We start from the raw sequence: 15662 nt of genomic DNA on the forward strand, positions 1-15662 counted from the left end.
AATTACTGAATGAGAGACACCAGGATCATCTGCACACCACAACAGTCTGGGAATCTGACCAGTAAGCAGTAAGATCTGTGACTGAAATATCCGTTGCCCATAAATATGTCTATGAATAATTCTCAAAATGTATTTTTGGACCCAAGTCCAAACAGATTTCAGGTCAATGTCATTAATGAAAGCCATGACAATACAGTACAATCTCAAGGCGATCCCGACTCACAAGGCTATGAAGAGACTTCTTTTGCAGACAATAATAGACTCCGAGTCGGCTACAGGCCTGAAAACAGAGAATTATATGACAATTTCTTTCAAAACGGAGATGCTTCTAAAACAGATGGGAATTTTCACCCTTATGATACCCACAGCAACACGTATTACCTGAAGACATTTGGTCATAATACAATGGATGCCGTGCCTAAGATTGGTTACTACCGAAACACTGGCAGCGTCAGTGGGGTCAAAATTAACAGACCAAGTCTGATGGACATCCACGAACAGCTGGCAAAGGTATGTCAAAGAAAGAAAAGACGCTTTTGAAGGGTTATTGGTAACATAACCCATATTAGCCTCAAGTGAGAGGGCATTAAGAATGACCATACTTGTAGCTCATATTTACTCAGAGGGAAGTCTATATTTAATGGCAGGGTCGGCGATCTTAATATTGTGGAATACAACTCCCATTATTCCTGACCATTGACCACCCTGGTTGGGACTGATGGGAGTTGTAGTCCACATCTGGATGGCACTATATTGGGTATCCCTGCTCAATGGGGCCCACTGCCAGGTATGCATGCATAAAATTGAAATCTTGTATGCTTAGCTGTGAGCTGGGTTAATTAAATTCAGTGGGACCTAAATCCCCAACTTTCTTTCTATGTATGTAAATAAGCACCCATGATTTTATGTAATAAAGCAAGGCTTTAAAAAAAAAAGAAGCAGCTTTCAATCAGCTTAACACAAAGTTCTAGTTCTCAGTAATGTAGTAACTGTTCAGGTGGAGCTTCACATAATATGCAGATGATAAGCATGTCAGGGGGAAAGCTGTAGAGCTCTGGATTTCAGGAACTGCTTCATGGATAATTCCATAGTGGGAAGGGTCCTAAGGTTAAAAAATATGAAGCCCACTGACGTAAAACAATAGATCCTGTTTATCAGTTAGCAGAGGGTTGATCCAAAATTCATATATCTATCTATCTATCTATCTATCTATCTATCTATCTATCTAGACAGTTTCTTTAATGTAATGTATCCCATGCAGCAGAGACGCGAGTGGCGCTGTGGGTAAAACCTCAATGCCTAGGACTTGCTGATCGTAAGGTTGGCGGTTCGAATCCCCATGGCGGGGTGAGCTCCCGTCGTTCAGTCCCAGCTCCTGCCCACCTAGCAGTTTGAAAGCACCCCTAAGTGCAAGTAGATAAATAGGTACTGCTTTATAGCGGGAAGGTAAACGGCGTTTCCGTGTGCAGCGCTGGTGCTAGCTCACCAGTGCAGCCTCATCATGCTGGCCACGTGACCCGGAAGTGTCTTCGGACGGCGCCGGCTCCCGGCCTCTTGAGTGAGATGAGCGCACAACTCTAGAGTTGGTCACGACTGGCCCGTATGAGTAGGGGTTTATCCCATGCAGCACTAAGTTAAAGTCACTTGGCCCTATTCTTATATCAGTAGCAAAATGCTTTGCGCCAATGAACACATAAGCAGGTTGCCGATGACTTTGTTGTAAAATAAATAAAGCATTCTGATGCACAATGAGTTTCCATTGGCACAACTATTGCAGTGGATTCCTCTGTTGCACAACATTAAAATTCACCTGTCTGTTAGCACAAGAGCCCTTGAACTAGCAGACAAGAGAACACTGCATAGAGCCCCATATGCTTTCAAGCTGTTCCTGAGCTGTTTGAGAATTCTCATCCTCCTCTGTAGAAAATACCATGAAACACACACACACACACACACACACACACACAAACACTCAAAATTTGCCACCCAAAATAGCATGGAGAATTTTTAGAGGCCATGGATATATGAATATATCTCTAGAAAATTCACATCATCCAAGATTCTGTCTCTTTCAAGTCCCTAATGAAATGAGAAAATGATATGTAGAGAAAAAAGTCTTGGCATGCCTTGGCAGAACGATGTTGTATTCCATGTGAGGGGGAAAGCTGGAGATTTGCTTGTTTTCTCCTGTTTTGCACGATTTGTTATAGTTTTGCTAATTACAGAAGGGAGCTATCCAGGTCCTGAAGCACAACCTCCAACCACTGAAAATCTCATTTGCTTTGGTGTCTTATTTGCAGCTGGCATTGCCCATATCTTCACAATCATAAATGCCAGAACCTTGCTTCCTTTTAAAAGGGGGAAAGCTGAGATTTCCAGATTGCTGTATCCCTGATCAGACATTCTGCATATTTCCTGTCTTCCTGTGGAACCACAGGCTAGACACACTCCTGTTCCTTTCATCTGAAAGACATTACTAAATGCCTTTTAAAATAATTTTTGTCGTTGTTTAGAACATTGCGGTGACTTCTGGTTCAGTTGACAAATTCGCCAAAGCAGATGACAATACAGTGGAAGCGGAATCCAACAAGGAAGAAGAAACCAAAGGAGGCTTTGTGAAATTTGGATGGGTGAAAGGGGTCCTGGTAAGCAAAATATATATCCTAGAAGAGACCCCTAGGGTCATCTAGTCTAACCTCTTGTGATGCAGGAATCTCGACTAAAGCATCTATGACAGATGGCCATCCAACCTCTGCTTAAAAGCCTCCAAGGAAGGAGATGCCACCACCTTCTGAGGAAGTCCATTCCACTGTTGAACAGCCCTTGCTGTCAGAAAGTTCTTCCTGGTTTTTAGTCAGAATCTCCTTTCTGGTGACATGAAGTCACCAGAAGTCCTACCCTCTGGAGCAGGAGAAAACAAGCTTGATCCAGCTTCCACATCAGAGCCCTTTAGAAATTTGAAGGAGGCTATCATAGCTCCCCTCAGTCTCCTCTTTTCCAGGCTAAACATACACAACTCCCTCAACTGTTCCATACAAGGCTTGGTTTCCAGACCCTTAATCATCTTGGTTGCCCTCCTCTGCAAATGCAATTGCTTGTGCTGGAGTTTACTTGCTCTGGTTAGTATATCAGGGTTTGTGTTTTTTGCTTTGCATCTCCCCCTCCCTCTCTCTCTATGGGCAGCTTCAATTAGCATTCATATATGTCTCCTTTTTTTTTGGAAGGGACGTGGGTGGTGCTGTGGGTTAAACCACAGAGCCTAGGACTTGCTGATCAGAAGGTCGGGGGTTCAAATCCCTGCGACGGGGTGAGCTCCCGTTGCTCGGTCCCTGCTCCTGCCAACTTAGCAGTTGAAAAGCGCATCAAAGTGCAAGTAGATAAATAGGTACTGCTCTGGCGGGAAGGTAAACAGCATTTCCGTGTGCTGCTCTGGTTCGCCAGAAGCGGCTTAGTCATGCTGGCCACTTGACCCGGAAGCTGTACACAGGCTCCCTTGGCCAATAAAGTGAGATGAGCGTCGCAACCCCAGAGTTGGCCACAACTGGACCTAATGATCAGGGGTCACCTTTACCGTTAGGTCTTTTAAAAATTTCATTTAAAGCACTGTTCTGACAGTTGTCTCCACATGTTCTATTATGAACAGTATAACTGTTTGCACTGCCCCACTATCCAACCCACCCAGACTCTTTCCTCGAGTGCCAGGAAATCCATGAAGGATTCTCTGTGCGTTCAGCTAAATGTGGAAATATTTCCCCAGATGTGAAGATCTCAGGCTACAGCTAGTAGGGTTGGGGGGAAATGAGGGTGGGCCTATCTTGCATGATACCATTTGCGGCAAATGCCTTAACACAACATGAAGGGCCACTGGTCATTGCTGCTGTTTGTTGTGTTATGACCACTTTTACATTTGACTGTTTTGTCTCATAGCCTTGTTAAACATTTTCACTGAACTGATCATAGTCTTCAAAGCCATAGGTTATTTTTATACATGGAAAACTCTTGCATTCTGCAATTACATGGCGATGCAATTGTCTTTGTTTATAATTTAGGTGAGATGCATGCTGAATATTTGGGGGGTGATGCTCTTCATCCGACTCTCCTGGATTGTAGGTCAAGCTGGAATTGGTACGTATTTTTAAAAGTATATTTTTCCACTATATGAAGGAGAAACAGGAGAAATTTTCAACAAAGATGATTAGCATTTAAACTAAAGTGTGAATGGGTATAATGGTACACATTTGTTTAACATCTTTTTTATAATTATAAAAAAACTATTTTGTGTAAATTGCTATCTTTAAAAGGAACAGACATGTGAATACTTTCAAAATTATGCTTTGTCTCAAACTAAATCCTACTTTGACATTAATGTAGTTTGTCATGCCCATTAACTTTGATGGGCCTACTCTGAGAAAGGCTAGCATGGAATACAATTCTATTAAATCAATCAGGACTAATAACCTAATGTGCCAACCATCAGATTATGGAGCAGGATTTACTTATCATACCTTCATCTAGCTTTTCAGACAAAAACCTTGTCTATTCCAAAAGCAGCTTCTTGTGCCAATCTAATATTCAGTACTGTGTTGATGGCAAGCACTGTATATAAATGAAAAGTACGTACCTTACAGTTTGGCACTGCATCTTTAAAGCCATACATTTTGAATTATTTGACTATTTTTAGGAGCTTTTTAAGAGTCTGGTTCTCACAAACAGCAAACGGAGGCCATCCACCCATTTCTGGACTGTACATGTCCCATTCCAAATTGCAGGTGGGAAAATCACATGGCCGAATGCTTCAGCCTGAAAAGCAAATAAATCACAGCTTATAGAAAACTACCGCATCAGCGAGAGGGAAAGGCGAGAACCATTCTTCTTACATTTAAGTTTTCCCTGTGTTGGATTGTTTCCTCACCTTTTGTGGGGCAGCAATCCATCATATACTGTAAAACCCACACCCTTTGAAGTCTGAAGCAATGCAGTCTAGAGACAGGGTTACTCCTATTCGTGGGAAAGGGGGCTCAGTACACCCTCTTCTTCTTTGGTGATCACTCGTAGCCGAGTAAGATCGTCTTCCATGAACATGGTTTTAACAGTGAGTCCGTAAGTGGCTGTGGAGGACAATTCTGGATCCACACATCCTTCCACAGTGGGGACATTGGTTTCCGGGCGGAAGTTGATCACGGTGAGGGTTTGCCAAGCGTGCCTTCTTCTTAGCACGTTTCTCCGTTGCATCCTGAGTTCAAATGTCTTCAAAGCCCATGACACCTTTGGTAAAGGCTGTTCTCCAACTGGAGCGCTCACAGGCCAGTGTTTCCCAGTTGTCTGTGTTTATAGGACATTTTTAAAGATTTGCCTTGAGAGAGAGTCTGTAAAGATCTTTTGTTGACCACCAGCATTGCGCTTTCCATTTTTAAGTTCGGAATACAGTGGACACTTGGGTTGCGGATGTGATCCGTGTGGGATGCATGTTTGCAACCCACAGCGTCCGCAACCCACAGCGGCACATCTGCGCACACACGGGTTGCAATTCGGCGCTTCTGCGCATGTGCAAAGCACGATTTAGTGCTTCTGCACATGCACAACCACCAAAACCCAGAAATAACCAGTTCTGGTACTTCCAGGTTTCGGCGGTCCGTAACCCAAAAAAACGCAACTTGAAGCGTCTGTAACCCGAGGTATGACTGTAAAGTAGTTGCTTTGGAAGACGATAATCAAAGCACAAATTTCCCCTCAAAGGTTTACCCCTTAAGGAGCTACAATGCCCATTACCTTTAACAAACTGCAGTGCTCAGTGTTCTTGGGGAAGGCAGTGTGATTTAAATGTGCTGTAAAAGTAGAAGATATATTCAGCCTGGGTCTATAGCAGTGAGGTTCCTAAGAGACTCCCCCAGAAGCCTAGTTGCTCCAGGCAGAGGTCAATATGGAAAGAGTAGCCTAATAACACAAAGTTTCAGATCCACTGGTCTACACTATCATTCCATATGTGTGCCCAAAGGAAAAACAACATATACAATTATAATGAAGAGCATGGATTGTTTGGTACCCACCCTGTATTAACCAGGTAGGTGTATGAAACTAAGGCATCTGAAGGCAGCCCTGTTCAGGGAAGTTTACATGTTTGATTTATTTTCATATTGTGATTTAATTTGTTGGAAGTCGCCCAGAGTGGCTGGGGGAACCCAGTCGGATGGATGGCATATAAATAACACCACCACCACCACCAACAACAACAACAAACTGATCTGCTCTAAGCAGCTTAAACAAGTGTAACACATAATCGACAATGTATGCATTCAATGTATGTTTTGATTTTCCTTTAATCGGGCAGAGGCACTTTCATACATACATACATACATATATAATTTTATTTCTACGCCACCTTTCCACAGTTCAAACTATGCTCAAGGTGGCTTACAACATGAAAAAAATACATAACCACAACATAAACAATAAATAAAACATAAAAAATATGAAACCAAACTATTTCTTTTCTTTCTTGCTCTTTTTCTTCTCTCTTTTCCTTTTGATAAGATACTTAGATTACTGTTTTAGTTTAGAGGGGGGAAAGAGATTTGATAAGAAGCTCTGAATTCTTCTTTATATTCTAATAAATTTATTTAAAAAATACACAAGAAATCAAACATTAAAAAAATGTAACCAAACTGAACAATTTCCACATAAATCACAGCACAATCTAAAATAAAGCTACAAAAACCAACTGCAATAGCAGCAGCAACACCCCCTCCAGCAGCAACTCCCCCCCCCCAAAAAAATCCAATGCTCCGGCGGTACATATATGGCTGTACATTATTACTGATGCAGCCCTTATAGGGAGGGGGCAGATCTCCTTTGGCCTGAGAGCTGCATTCACCCTTAGTCAGTCCTCTGAGGGCTGCATACTGGGAATGGGTGTGGCCAACTCAGACTTCACATATAGAGAAAGGCCCTTTACTAGGGCATTTAGACTCCCCTTTCGAAACATCCAGGGTGGGGTGGGTTTAGAAGCTTACTTTCCCATTGCAAGGTGCTTCTGATGAATAGTAAAGGTAAAGGTAAAGGGACCCCTGACCATTAGGTCTAGTCATGACCGACTCTGGGGTTGCGGTGCTCATCTCGCTTTACTGGCCGAGGCAGCCAGCATAAAGCTTCCGGGTCATGTGGTGCGCACGGAAGCGCCGTTTACCTTCCCGCCGGAGCAGTACCTATTTATCTACTTGCACTTTGACATGCTTTCGAACTGCTAGGTTGGCAGGAGCAGGGACCGAGCAACGGGAGCTCACCCCGTTGCGGGGATTCGAACTGCCGACCTTCTGATCAGCAAGTCCTAGGCTCTGTGGTTTAACCCACAGTGCCACCTGCGTCCCTTTTGATGAATGAATGAATACCTTCTGATGAATACCAAGCTGCTATTTGCTCTAGGAGGCAAGCTGCCATTAGCATCAAATGCTCCGGTCCATCTCTCCCTGAAACCAAAGCACATTTTGCACTGCAGTTGTAGAAGGAATGTTGGGTCATTTTAGATGGAGCTCCAACAACAGCAGCGCTAACACAAGAATCAGGATACTATCAATTGAAAGAACGCCGTTTCTTTTTTTTGCAGACGGTAGAAAAGGTAAATGCAATGTCTTTTTATATGGCCCATTTCTGCAAGAGAATTTGCAAAACATTGCTTTTAAAAGGCATATCACTAAAACACATGTTAACTAGACAGTGTGTTTTTAATGGACTGAACCGAAATCTGAGAATTACAATCAGTATGTATGACGTGTGTGAGACTATCTGCTCATTGTTGTGCAATCTATCGCAGAAAAAAAATTATGAGGAGCTGATGCAGGGTGATTCCTGTCAACAACAGCTGCCTTCATGTTTAGCGGGGAAATAACATCACTGCTGGGGGAACAACACCATCCTACAGACTTGCAAAATAACAGGAATAATCAGTGCTTTTTTTCTTAAAAAATGTTTAGGGGTAATCTCATTTTGATTCAAGAAAATCACCATTTTATAGTTCAAATTGGGGGAAATAAATACAGTAAATGGACAAAAGTACAAAGATTCACAAAATGTTTAGGGGTATGAATACCCCTGTGTCCCCCAGAAAAAAAGCACTGGGAATATTAAACCCAACCACCTCAAAATCACTGAAAGTAAACTTCAAACAGTATCTAATTGACACACAAGCTTCCTGATAAAATGAAGATGATGTCAGATAGACTTTTGCAGCCTGAGTCTTGTTGATGATGTACACACTGTATTTTACTCCTAAGGGGCTGGAACCCCTACAGTGAAATCTGTTTTCTTTAGAAAACACGCAGTTCAGTTGCGCTCAGACGGCAAGTACTCCTGGTGAAAATGAACCATTTTTTTTCTTCATTTTTTTAGTAAAAAAGGCAAAAGCTGTGTGGATGTGAACAAGCCAGTTGGAGCAAAGAAATTTATAAGTTGTCTACCTACAGTACAGTCGTGCCTTGGTTTTGAATGGAATCCATTCCGGAAGTCCATTCGACTTCTGAAACGTTCGAAAACAATCGGAAGCTGTGGAAGCCTCATTGGACGATTGGGTTCCAAAAGAACGTTTGCAAACCACAACACTCACTTCTGGGTTTGCGGCGTTCAGGAGCCAAAACATTTGAGTCGCAAGGCGTTCGCAAACCTAGGTACGACTGTACCAGAAGGATTTCGATGAATGCTAGATTCTGAGATGATTGGGAGACAGCAGTGACGGGGAAGGCTTCTCCACACATAACTGAGTTGTTGTTGTTTTTGAACATGAACACCAGCTGCACTGGGATTATGGCTAAGGATTGTACCCAGTGGTGGCTGGTGGTGTTGGGACTAGTAGGGTGCAAGACAGGAGTACCAACAGTTGGTGGAGCAGAGCCACTGAAAGATGGAGCCAGAGCCAACAAATAATTTTGCCCCCATCCTCTCCACCCCACCCCCCATTGAGATCACTGAAGGCAATTCTAAGGAGGAAGAATTCTCTGAATCATAGCTCTGTGAAGGGAACAGAGTTCTCCTAAGAACTCTCAGCACCCTTAACAAACTACAGTTTCCAGGATTCTTTGCAGGAAGCCATGACCATTTAAATGATATTGCTCTAGATGTATAGTGCAGATGGGACTTTCGCTCCAAAGGCATTTTGTTGGAATAAGGATTTCTGGATGTGTATTTGAGCTATATGGTGGGAAAACCCTGCAATTAGGCTTAAGGTTTAATTCTGTGCATGCTTTGTTGTTGTTTAGTCGTGTCCGACTCTTTGTGACCCCATGGACCAGAGCACGCCAGGCACTCCTGTCTTCCACTGCCTCCCGCAGTTTGGTCAAACTCATGTTGGTAGCTTCGAGAACACTGTCCAACCATCTCGCCCTCTGTCGTCCCCTTCTCTTTTTGCCCTCCATCTTTCCCAACATCAGAGTCTTTTCCAGGGAGTCTTCATCTCATGAGGTGGCCAAAGTATTGGAGCCTCCGCTTCCGGATCTGTCTTTCCAGTGAACACTCAGGGCTGATTTCCTTCAGAATGAATAGGTTTGATCTTCTTGCAGTCCATGGGACTCTCAAGAGTCTCCTCCAGTACCATCATTCAAAAGCATCAATTCTTCAGTGATCAATCTTCTTTATGGTCCAGCTCTTACTGCCATACATAATTGGTATATACATCTTGTTAATAAATGAATGAATGAATGAATGAGGAGGAAGAGGTTCCTAGGGGTTTGTTGCCAACCGTTTTGAACTAGTGACCTCATTCTCCTTGTGCCCTCAATCTTCAGAGTCTTTTCCAGGGAGTCCTGTCTTCTCGTGAGGTGGCTAATGTATTGAAGCCTCAGCTTCAGGATCTGTCCTTCCAGTGAGCACTCAGGGCTGATTTCATGCTTACCTGGGAGTAAGTCCCACTGAACTCAGTGGAACTTGTTTCTAAGCAGGCATGTACAGGATCACACAGCGAAAGAACTTTTGCTATTTAGAGGAGAATGGCTTGGCAGGAAACTTGCTGGAATAAATGAAGGGGAGACGGGAAGTTTTCTCCATCTCCACAGCATTACATGTTTGCACCTGGCACTGTGCCTGACAAAAGGGTGCTTGCCGGTTTTATGATGCATACCAAATGAGGCCTTGCAGCTGGAAGCACATATAAGTATATGCCTTGCCATGAAAACTCCACATCTTAACATTGCCAAGACTTTGCTCAGGGGTTTCATGCAAAATTAGTTCCTTTTCTAAGGGTAGTTTAGTAACTTATTGCCATTATCAAGAAGCATTACTTTGTTCCGAGGTATGAAAATAGCTACGGGCAAGAGCCATTCATTTTAATGTTATTTAATGCCCTTACAACTGGGGTTTTTAATCTAAACTTTAATCAGAGCTTGGCGTTACTTTGTAACAAGAGCTACCACAATGGCTCTGCTTCCGCCGCCCCAAATTTAATTCCAAAAGTATAATTTGCTAGTATTCAGAATTTGGGTGATATGCTCCCCAATCTTGTCCCTGTGCTGCCTCATCACCAAATGTGGCTATCTTGCTGCAGATGCTCCCAGACACCTATGGGTGGTTATAGCATTTGAATATTTTGTACACATCTAAATCCACTCTGTACATAAGCCCAAATCACATGGTCAGTTCCCAAATTGTGGGGTGGTTGTTGTTGATGTAATTTGGTTTTGCATGCATTGGATTGTGTGCGCCTCTTCAAACATAATGTCTAGGTATGGATGTCTAGGAATCATAGAATCATAGAATCATAGAGTTGGAAGAGACCACAAGGGCCATCGAGTCCAACCCCCTGCCAAGCAGGAAACACCATCAGAGCACTCCTGACATATGGTTGTCAAGCCTCTGCTTAAAGACCTCCAAAGAAGGAGACTCCACCACAATCCTTGGCAGCAAATTCCACTGTCGAACAGCTCTTACTGTCAGGAAGTTCTTCCTAATGTTTAGGTGGAATCTTCTTTCTTGTAGTTTGGAGCCATTGCTCCGTGTCCGCTTCTCTGGAGCAGCAGAAAACAACCTTTCTCCCTCCTCTATGTGACATCCTTTTATATATTTGAACATGGCTATCATATCACCCCTTAACCTCCTCTTCTCCAGGCTAAACATGCCCAGCTCCCTTAGCCGTTCCTCATAAGGCATCGTTTCCAGGCCTTTGACCATTTTGGTTGCCCTCCTCTGGACACGTTCCAGTTTGTCAGTGTCCTTCTTGAACTGTGGTGCCCAGAACTGGACACAGTACTCCAGGTGAGGTCTGACCAGAGCAGAATACAGTGGCACTATTACTTCCCTTGATCTAGATGCTATACTCCTATTGATGCAGCCCAGAATTGCATTGGCTTTTTTAGCTGCCGCATCACACTGTTGGCTCATGTCAAGTTTGTGGTCAACCAAGACTCCTAGATCCTTTTCACATGTACTGCTCTCAAGCCAGGTGTCACCCATCTTGTATTTGTGCCTCTCATTATTTTTTTTGCCCAAGTGCAATACTTTACATTTCTCCCTGTTAAAATTCATCTTGTTTGTTTTGGCCCAGTTCTCTAATCTGTCAAGGTCGTTTTGAAGTGTGATCCTGTCCTCTGGGGTGTTAGCCACCCCTCCCAGTTTTGTGTCATCTGCAAATTTGATCAGGATGCCCTTGAGTCCATCATCCAAGTCGTTGATAAAGATGTTGAATAAGACCGGGCAGGTGGGGGCAGGTTCCTGGAGGGATGTGCTGGGTGGGAGAGATGCACAATCTTGCTCCCTCCTGCGCATAGGGAGATAACGAATAGTATGATCCAGATGTGGCTCATTTATTAACACTGCATTGCTTTGATTGGGATGTTAAAATGGTTTGTCCCATTCTGAAGTAGGCTACTGCACTGTGGAGAAATTACTGCTACCAGCGCCACAAAATTACTGTATTTTTCCGTGTATAAAACGAGGTTTTTCACTTTTAAAAAATAGTAAAAAAATGGGGGTCGTCTTGTACACAGAACATGGGCATCTGGGGGGATTTTTTAAAATATTTAAGCCATGGGTAGGCAAACTAAGGCCTGGGGCCGGATGCTGCCCAATCGCCTTCTGAATACAGCCCACGAACGGTCTGCGAATCAGCGTGTTTTTACATGAGTAGAATGTGTCCTTTTATTTAAAATGCATCTCTGGGTTATTTGTGGGACCTGCCTGGTGTTTTTACAGGAGTAGAATGTGTGCTTTTATTTAAAATGCATCTCTGGCTTATTTGTGGGGCATAGGAATTGGTTCATTTCCCCACACACACACACACACAAAATATAGTCCGGACCCCCACAAGGTCTGAGGAAGTGTGGACCAGCCCATGGCTGAAAAAGTTTGCTGATCCCTGAAACATAAGTCCAGGATTTTGGCTCGGGCAGGCTGAGGCAGTTCCTCCTGCTGCCTTTCCCCCCATAGCTGTCAACTTACAGATTTGAAAATAAGGGACCAGCAGCCTTGAAAATAAGAGACCTGCAGCCTCACCTGTTCCAAGCACTCCAGTCTTCCTGTCCTCCTGCAGTCTGGTCAAACTCATGCTGGGTAGCTTTGAGAACACTGTCCAACCAACTTTGTAACCAGAGGTTCAACTGAATAGAATCTGAATCACATGCACCACGAAGCCTATGCAGCCTCAACTTAAGATGGCTCCCCGGCCTGGATTTGCACTGCAAAGTTTGCAGCAGCACGTGCAACAAAATGGCGTCCAGTGTTCAAAAACCCCCTCAGCTTGCATTAACTAGCCACACACAAGGCATGCAAGCTCCACTCCCCAGTCGTTCTTAGACTTCTTATTGGGTGAGCAACACAGACAAGCAACACAGTTGGAGCCTCCCTCCTCCCTGGCCAGCAGGGAGGGAGGGAGAGGAGCTGCTTCCTTTGAAATTTAAGGGACGTCATTTAAGGGACAGCCATCAATAAGGGACAGCAGCGGGACATGGCGCTGGAATAAGGGACTGTCCCTTCAAATAAGGGACACTTGACAGCTACGTTCCCCCCTTTCTCCTCCCCCTCTGGGCTGCATGCTGGCGACTGGCTTGCCTCCTGAAGCCTCCGCCAACTCAACCACAGGAGCTGCCTCAGCTACCTCTCCTTGCCCTTCTTTCCTTTTTTTCCCTCTTCCCCTCTCAAACTCCCAGCCTTCCCCAAGCCAGCTCACCCCCTTCCTCAGCTCAGTTTGCTCGATGGCATGGCCCAGAGCAAAATGGGCATTCCGTTCCCCTGGCGCTTCCTCAACATCCTCCCTGGGAGCCTCCTTCTCCGCCGCCACCGCCACAGCTGCCGCCGAGGGGGAGTGTGTGGTGTCCACTGCTTCTGCACTTTGCTTCTGCACCATGGTGCACTACATGCGCCTCATGCAACCGCCCCCCAAAAAGATAAACAACTTGCCGCCGCCACTGCAGATCATCCAGCTTTTCACTTCTATTTTAGGGTTTTGTTTTCTTAATTTTGGGTTCAAAAAAAAATAGGGGTCATCTTATACATGGGGGTGTCTTGCACATGGAAAAGTACAGTGGTACCTCGGGTTAAGAATTTAATTCGTTCCGGAGGTCCGTTCTTAACCTGAAACTGTTCTTAACCTGAAGCACCATTTTAGCTAATGGGGCCTCCTGCTGCCGCCACGCCGCCGGAGCACGATTTCTGTTCTCATCCTGAAGCAAAGTTCTTAACCTGATGTACTATTTCTGGGTTAGCGGAGTCTGTAACCTGAAGCGTATGTAACCCGAGGTACCACTTTACAGTATTAGTTATTAAAATATGATCAACAGATACCACATGTTGCTGAGTAACATGAAGGCAAGAGAAGTCTGCAAGCAGCTTGCAATCAATATGTTGACAGAGGAGGAGACAACAGATGGAGCAGGCAGATAAGTGAAGCAAAGCTGTCGCTATAATAGAACTAGCCAGGTTTTTTGCCCCGGGCGAAGCCTCCAGAGTGGCGCCATGGAGGCTCCCTGCCTTTGTGTGTGTGTGTGTGTGTGTGTGTATGCAAATGCGAGTCGGGGGTTCCAAACTGGGTCTTTGACCCAGATGAAATAAAGCCTAGTTTTGTTAGCTGCAAGGGATGAATGTGAACAAACGCAGGTACTCAGGCTTGTAGCCAACTAAATCAAGGCACACATAGAGTAACTTATATGAGCACAACATAACTTCCTCTCCATCTTCTCCTCCAGTGCACCCCGAAGTTTGCTCTTGTGGTTTCTCCAACCCCCCAGAACAGAGCTGGGGGTGGTGTAGGGGGCACATGAGGGGAGAGAGAAGTTCCAGTTCATTCATGTAGGTTTTTCCATGTGCCCAGTTAGTTGGATACAGACCCCATGCTTTGTCTCCTACTGCTGCTCCCGTTGATTACAATATGGTTATTTAACCAAAATTTGCCAAGTGCTATACAGAACATTAAGAGGATCTGATTCCTAAAATAACAACAACAACAACAATTTGTTTACACCCTGAGGACATTTAGGAGTTTAAAGGTCAGCATTAACACTTTGAATTGTGCTCGGAAACATACTGGGAGCCAATGAAGGTCAATAATAATAATAATAATAATAATAATAATAATAATAATAATAATTTATTTATACCAGCCACTCTGGGTGGCTTCCAACAGAATTTTAAAAACACAATAAAACATCAGGCATTAAAAACTTCCCTAAACAGATCTGCCTTCAGATGCCTTCTAAAAGTCAGATAGATGTTTATTTCCTTGATATCTGATGGGAGGGCGTTCCACAGGGTGGGCACCACCACCGAGAAGGCCCTCTGCCTGGTTCCCTGTAGCTTCACTTCTTGCAGTGAGGGAACCTCCAGAAGGCCCTCGGAGCTGGACCTCAGTGTCTGGGCAGAATGATGGGGGTGGAGATGCTCCTTCAGGTATACTGGGCTAAGGCAGTTTAGTGCTTTAAAGGTCAGCACCAACACTTTGAATTGTGCTCGGAAACATACTGGGAGCCAATGTAGGTCTTTCAGGAGCAGTGTCATATGGTCTCAGCGGCCGCCCCCAGTCACCAGCCTAGCTGCCGCATTCTGGATTAGTTATAGTTTCCAGGTCACCTTCAAAGGTAGCCCCACATAGAGCACATCGCAGTAGTCCAAACGGGAGATAACTAGAGCATGCACCACTCTGGCTTATATAGTCTTACGTGACATAGCTAAAATGAGGAAGAGAGAGGAAACAGATATTCATATAGCTGTAATGATGAAGCGGTTTTGCCAGTGAAAGACAAAGTCTGATTTCTCTACTACTTTAAATAACAATTGAGCCACAAGTTTCATTTTTCATCTTTTCATTGCTGACAGGTCTTGGAGTTATCATTATCCTCCTTGCCACCATGGTCACCTCTATTACTGGCTTATCAACTTCTGCAATAGCAACTAATGGTTTTGTCCGTGGAGGTAAAAATTAAATATCTTTAGGATGTTTCTCCCCAGCCCTCTTACTCTTGGTGTTCAGAAATAGTTCCCCATGTATTGTCTTACTATTAGACAAGTAAAATGGTTCCTCAACCTAAAATAACAGCACAGTGGACAGTAGACTCAAAGGTATCAGAAGGTGAGTTGTATAATCAGCAGTACTGAGACGCTATAATTTACTGATTCTTAATCTTTTTCCTGAATCAAAAAGTTCAGTTCACAAAGGTCAGATGATCCTATCCGAGACCGATGGGGAAACAGAATCA

At 44.1% G+C, this 15662-nt stretch overlaps 1 protein-coding gene across 2 annotated transcripts in view; it reads left to right on the forward strand.

The window, feature by feature from the left end:
• The window catches only part of SLC12A1 (solute carrier family 12 member 1), a 76925-nt gene continuing 61263 nt past the window's right edge, over positions 1 to 15662 (forward strand). The window contains exons 1-4 of one of the 2 annotated variants that reach the window (XM_081838801.1): positions 1 to 510; positions 2514 to 2645; positions 4050 to 4125; positions 15283 to 15378. In XM_081838801.1, the coding sequence (XP_081694927.1) occupies positions 106 to 510; positions 2514 to 2645; positions 4050 to 4125; positions 15283 to 15378 (709 nt within the window). In that variant the 5' untranslated portion in view covers positions 1 to 105. The remainder of the gene's footprint in view (positions 511 to 2513; positions 2646 to 4049; positions 4126 to 15282; positions 15379 to 15662) is intronic. The other variant, XM_081838800.1, reaches the window with a different exon arrangement.

Source organism: Podarcis erhardii, assembly GCF_964252035.2.
Source record: "Podarcis erhardii genome assembly, chromosome: 14".
Taxonomy (NCBI): Eukaryota; Metazoa; Chordata; class Lepidosauria; order Squamata; family Lacertidae; genus Podarcis; species Podarcis erhardii.